Source organism: Lactuca sativa, chromosome 3 (genome assembly GCF_002870075.4).
Source record: "Lactuca sativa cultivar Salinas chromosome 3, Lsat_Salinas_v11, whole genome shotgun sequence".
Lineage (NCBI taxonomy): Eukaryota > Viridiplantae > Streptophyta > Magnoliopsida > Asterales > Asteraceae > Lactuca > Lactuca sativa.
Genome location: NC_056625.2, coordinates 144,881,817 through 144,888,407, shown reverse-complemented (window position 1 = coordinate 144,888,407; position 6,591 = coordinate 144,881,817). Strand labels below are relative to the sequence as shown.

Sequence of the window (6,591 nt, the reverse complement as noted above, 5' to 3'; positions counted from 1 at the left end):
TCCTTTTTCGTATTTGGGTATTTTAGTTGGATCACTAGCTTTTATAAAATTTAGTCATAAAAAAAGCTTTTACGTTAACTTATATTTTTAATAAAGTTACATCTCTTAATTACAAAAATAAAAGAGCGATAAAAGTGTTCAAATAGCCCATTTTAACTTAAACTGATTTTGGTCTTTTAACGAGACCCTGTTTATTCATGTATATCGTATGCACCTTACATCTAACATCCACTTACCCACACGACATTATATGACAATTGTGTATTTGTGTTATTAATTCTTATATCTTAGTTTAAATTTAGCAACAAAATAATTTCGATTCATGAATTATTACCTATTAAAGTCTTGAATCAAAAAGGGACAAAACTAACACTTTGTCTATTTCTTTTATAAATTTTAGATTAGCAAAACCATGATCAAGGTTTTTGAAAACTTGTAGCATAGACTCATAGGTGTTGTTTGTTTTTTGAAAAAAAAAAACATCTTCAAACATCTTATTACTGCGTGACGCAACACATGCACAACACTTTTCATTTCGCAGCTGTGCACGTACTCTGTTTGGCGCAGCACGTGTACGACCTCTTCCAACCTCTTCTTCTTCTTTTTTTATTGCTGAAATTTTGATTATATTTTGTTAAAATTTTAGTTCATATTTTTTTCGTTTTTTTTTTTGTTTATTCTTGTTGAATTTATTTTTTTCGTTCTTTTATATTCAATAATGATAATTTCTTGATGAAATATTATTATTTTTACTAAAATATCTTTATATTTTGTTGAAATATCATTATTTTTTACTGAATTATCATTAAATTTTACGAAATGTTATACATTATTAAATTTTACGTATTAAAAACTATTTTCGGTTTATAAAATTAATTTATTTTAAAATTTTAATATCTGCAGCAGTATGCAGATGTTAAAAAAACAATCACGCTTCTTGTTACAGTCTGCAGCCGTTTGGTCCACCTCTTCTACTGCAGAGGGTTGCAGAGATGGTCCGCAGACTTCATAAATTCTTGCTTCAGAAAATCAATAAGCACCATAGTAAAGATAACACATACATTGCATAATGCCTACATTTTAAAGTAACATATAACAAGATAAAAGTAGTAAAGATAACACATACATTGCATAATGCCTACATTTTAAAGTAACATATAACAAGATAAAAGTAAAGGAATAAAACATAGAAATCAAACATAACTTAAAGACTTTTACATTAAAATTGAGTTATGAAAACACATAACATGTGAACATGAGAAATTACATACGATTAAAAGTGATAAAAAGAGACATGGAATAGCATACAAAAGGTCAATTTACAAACATTCAAAGTAAAAATGTTTTCCCTTCTCATAGGCAATCAACAATGTGTTGGTATGTACAGGGTGTAATTAGAGATCAAGACTTGCTTATAATCTTAGCCATAGATGGCTTACCTTGCCCTTAAAGTAAGCAGATTGTTCTTCATGGTTTAAGCTTCATGATGATGATGATAATGGTGATGATGATTGACGCAAAGAACAAGCTACAACTTGTGCCCATTGTCTCAATCTTGTCTTCATTGTCTCTGGATTATCAACTTCAGGAATAAATAACGATCAAGAATTAGAATTTTGAACTCAATTAACAAAAAAAAGGCAAAACCCCCAAAATAATCGCCAGCTAAAGAAGTTAACGGTTGAATATCATGTTATCATGTCAAAATTGGGGAAGAATTGGTTGAAATAGCTTTGGATTTATGACTGGGATTGAAATTATAGCAAATCAAGGAGAAAGAAATGTGGTTGAACAGTTTGAAATCGAAATTCAAGCAAAATCAGTCTAGAAATCGAGCAAACGACATCCAATTGAAATTAAGTTAGAGAAGAGGAATACCTTGGCCGAATATGGCGTGAGGATTATCAAACGGAAGAGATAAATCAGATTCGGAGACGGTAGGTGAAAATGAAGAGACGGAAGAAGAAGAAGAAGACGACGATGACGACATGGACGATGACTTCGAGATCGTATCGTGATATTGCTTGTTGACGGCGTAATACAAACCTAAAGCTGGTAAAGTACTTGAAAGTCGATCATTCAATTCATCAAATCCGAACCCTAACTCGATACAAGCTTTGAGCTCATCGATATCCTCATCGGTGACGCTTTTGTTCCTGAGACGACGGCGGAGGTGGTGGTTGTCCTTCCGCTTGAGCCATTCTTCATCTCGGAGTATGTCCGGCGACCACGAGTTGTGTTTGTACAGAGGGGAAGCTGCCGGTGGCGGTGGACGTGTTTGGGTAGCGGCGGAGTGAGGCGGCGGCATGGATCGGTCTCCCTGACCCGTGAGGGCGGGGACCCGTCGGCTTTTTTTGTCCGGTTCTGGAATCGCAATTTGTTGGCTTGACAAGAAGACCGAGTTATAACATGAGAGGAAGTTGTGGGGTCCACGCAACCACGTCATTATTTTATTTTTTAATCCCATATTGAAAAGTATTTTTTATAATATAAAATAAAAATATTATATGAAAATGCATTATTTTAAGTGATATATTACCACCATGGCAAGTTCAAAAAATATAGTATAATTTATTATCGGCTAATAACCAAGAAAATTCATTATATTTATTTTGTATCTATTAATCAAACAACTCATACACTAAATAGATAACAATTTGAAATATCTAATAATTTCCATCCATACGAAAAAGTTATATCAACTTTGAATGCACAAAAAACACGATGTATTATAGATATTTTTTTTTATTAAAAACACAACTGAATTCTAAATGTTTTAATTATTGGAGAGGTTTTATAGACACTGAATTTATATAGTAATTTTATTAGTTATTAATTTATAATAAGTTGTGTGTGTGTTTTTTCTTATTTGATCTTCCTGTTAATATGAATAATGATTTATTTATGCACTTAGTCTATATGTCTTTATTTTAAATATACAAGAAAATGAGTATTTTATCAAAATATATAATAATACAATTTTATGCATAAATAATTTTGTAAAATTTTCATTTTATTGTATAAAGTATAACAAATTTAAACATGTTTACACAAGTCGATAAAAACATACAAATTTGTAGTATAAGTTCTCATTAACTCCTGTTAATGAACAAAATAAAAATTTTAATCAAAACTAAAACGTGTCATTAAAGTTGCTTAAAAGATAAACAATTAAAACGATGAACTACTTACAACTCGTAACTTGTTTTGTTAATATTGTTGCAAAAAGTGCATTTTGATATAAAAATTGATAAAAAAAATAAAACATGATGAAGATGTGTATTTAACCCTTTAAAAGAGTAATAAAATGTCATCAAAATATCAGCCTTCATATTTGACCACATTTGGGTCCACGGAGTCCATTATTTGTGGGTCAATATTCGAGAATTATGGGCAAAAGTACAACTACTTCTTGGAAATGAGATGATACTTGGCATTTTCACTCGTTAATAACGAAATAATTTTGATTTTTTTAAGAACTTATACTAATTATTAATGTACTTCATATGTTGTCATAAATTAGAAAAAACTTATATCTAAAATGGATTCTCTATGAAACCCAACGATTGAAAGGAGAAAGGAGAACAACAGGGGATGGACGAAAGTCCGGCGAAGAAAATCTGATCTAAACCCCAACAAGGCATTAACTTTCTTTCACTTTTCAAACATCCCCAAGGGCACGAGTTGATACACTATCAGAGACATCTTCAAAACTTATGGGAGAATAGAAGACATATATATAACCTGAAGAAAGGACACTGGATCTTTTTGTTGCTTCGTCAAGTTTAGTGGTGTAAGGGACATACTTGCTCTCGAGAAATTGTTGCAAGGGCTAACACATGGGCACTGCATTAGGTGAATATTTCGAAATATGACAAGCTAAATGGAAGGAAGATGGGCAGGAGGGAGGAAGTCCCGAAGAAGACGGGTGGTCATACTCATCATGCTCACACAACTCCGTTTCCTAATGTATGGAGTGATCATCAAGACACAAGATCATATGTCGATGTTGATTGTCTCCATCCTCAGATTCCACGATCATTTGCCTTGTTGTGAATTTCATTGTATTAAAACACATACCTGCAATGGTAGGGTGGAACTACAGAACAGTGGTTGGAGAAGTTCTAAGTCTTCATCACCTTACTGAACTCCCCAAACTTCTTAGAGTTGAGTTAAATTGTTCAATATGTCAGGGTGTGATGGAAGGGGAGGGGGAGGCGTGTTGTTCATGTTGGTTTTATGGAAACACCCCTTAGGTTTTGCATTATCAATCACCAATATAAATAATACAGAGGATAACATAATTGCATAAAGGACCCTAAACTATACATGTATATAAAACCTACATAATAAATATAAATGAACAATACAATTAACATTCCCCCTCAGTTTGAGTGGTAGGTTCTCGAATGCTTAATCTGTCCCGAACATTCAAAAATAATTGTGTAGGTAATCCTTTAGTAAATATATATGCAAACTGATGAGCTGAAGGAACGTGCAACACACGAACTTGACCAATAGTAACATGTTTCCTAATAAAATGCAAATCTATTTCCACATGTTTGGTTCTTTGGTATTGAACTGGGTTAGAAGCTAAGTACATGATGTTGGATTAGTGTCTAAGTCCATAACTATTTTGGTATGTACTTGACCCGATGGTGCATGGTCCTTTTGGGTTGCCTTCAGCAAAGCAACTTGATAGGATGAATAATGGAGAGAAAGGATTAAATATGATTTATTAATATATTATGAGAATAATATATTAAAGAAGAAATCATATTGTTTAATTAATATTAGTCAAGAATTAATAAGAATTAAGTTTGTGACTAAAAGACATTAATTAAACTTAAGGGACTAGAACTGTCAATTGTATGATAGTTGAATATTGAGCTAAAGGACTCTATATTAAAGGGGTAGACGAATTCTATGGGGAAACCCATTAGAAATCGTCCTAGGCCTTTAAGGAAGGAGTCCATGGGTTGCTTAGGGCTTAAGCATCCAAATTAGGGTTTCCTTGTTAGATAACCCTAATAGCCTCTCTATTTAAAGGCCCCTTATGGCTCAAAAACGTAGTGAACTTGTTGATTAGGGTTTCCACACGTTTTGGGCAGCCTCATTCTCTTCTCTTCTTCATCCTCTTGCTCTTAGTGTTTGTGAGCCATTAGAGGAGTGACATTTGTGACTCTAAGCTTTCTAAAGTTATTACAAGGAGGATTTGAGATTGTTATTGCTACATAACAATCAAGGTAATATCTTAAACCCATTCTTATGTTAATATTGATTATCATATGCTAGATCTAGGGTTTAAAGTCATGGATGAATTGCATGTACAATAGAGAAACCTAGATCCAAGCATTAGGGTTTGTATGAGCACATACGATGTTCTTATAGCTAAAACCCATCAGTGGTATCAGAGTCTTGATTGGTTTCTATTGTATTGATGCCTTGTTAACTTGTTCATGCTTGAAAAATTCGATTTTGGTGAGTCTGCCTGATGAACTCGGCGAGTCCCATTGTGGACTCGGCGAGTAGGCCCCTACTCGGCGAGTCCATAGGGGTACTCGGCGAGTTCGAGCGTCAGAAAGAGGGGATTTCGGGATTTCTTGCTGTTTTACTCATGGATACTTGCCTTATCTGTTTTAGGTCATTAAAATCCGATTTTATACATATTTATGAGTATATCCTTGATTAAACAAAAGATAATTACCAATTGATTAGATAATAACTTCCTTATATGATTATAGTTGATTATTTGTATTAATTGGGTAATTTATTTTGCAAGAAATTGAAATTAGGACAAATATAGATAATGATAAAATTAATTGTTTAATTTATATTATTTGTTATTTGATCCTTGTGTTATGAAAAGTTTCAATTTTCCCCTTTAGGTTTTATAGTTTAAATTTGAACTCAAAAGTTTTTGTTTTGAAATTTAAATAGTTGAAACCCTAATGTTTTGGAAAAGGTTTCAAAACTTGCCCTCAAGTTTTGGAATTTAAATTTTGATTAAAAGTTTAATTTTGATGTATATTTAAATTCTAAACCCTAATGTTTTGAAATGTTTCAAAAACTTGCCCTCAAGTTTTGGCATTTAAAAGTTGATTAAAAGTTTAATTTAGGACTGTTAAATTCTAAAACCCTAGTGATGTTTTGAAAAGTTCATATCACACCCTTATGGTTTTATTAATTAATTAAGGTGTATAATTAAAAGAGGTTTAATAAATCCATAAAGTTTTGGTTTACAATTTAATTGAATTAAAAGTATAATTGTTAAACTTGACCACCTAGTATTTTAAAAGTGTAAAATACACCTTATACTATATATATAACATTAAAAGTCTAACATTATATATATGTATGAGTAAATGTCAGTCTTACCGTTAGTAGGCCTCATTCACGAAGCTGGTCTATAAGGGGTGTTTAAGGAAATTGCCTATAAAATGGCGATTGAATGGGTATCCACTCTTACCCACCGCACTCTTGACTAGTGGAGGGTCGTTAGCCGAACGGGTAGGATAAGACAGAAACCTTCCATTATAAGTATAATGAAGTACAAAAGTAACTAAATGTTTTACAAATTCCCAATCTTAG

The 6,591-nt window shown here is 32.3% G+C and overlaps 1 protein-coding gene across 1 annotated transcript; it reads right to left on the bottom strand.

Annotated features, from left to right (window-relative positions):
* Positions 1–1,193: 1,193 nt before the first annotated feature.
* Positions 1,194–2,461, bottom strand: LOC111885707 (uncharacterized). The gene is made up of 2 exons (XM_023881950.2): positions 1,879–2,461; positions 1,194–1,582 (listed from the first exon to the last, which is right to left on the bottom strand). The coding sequence occupies exons 1-2, from the start codon at positions 2,444–2,446 to the stop codon at positions 1,482–1,484; spliced, it is 669 nt and encodes a 222-aa protein (XP_023737718.2). The 5' UTR covers positions 2,447–2,461; the 3' UTR covers positions 1,194–1,481.
* Between the last annotated feature and the right edge of the window lie 4,130 nt (positions 2,462–6,591).

Excerpts from the sequence above, each read along its gene's own strand:
- LOC111885707 (XM_023881950.2), bottom strand. The coding sequence starts at position 2,446 with ATGACGTGGTTGCGTGGACCCCACAACTTCCTCTCATGTTATAACTCG. Across the intron at positions 1,583-1,878 it reads TCACGCCATATTCGGCCAAG|TTGATAATCCAGAGACAATG; the intron begins GTATTCCTCTTC and ends TTATTCCTGAAG.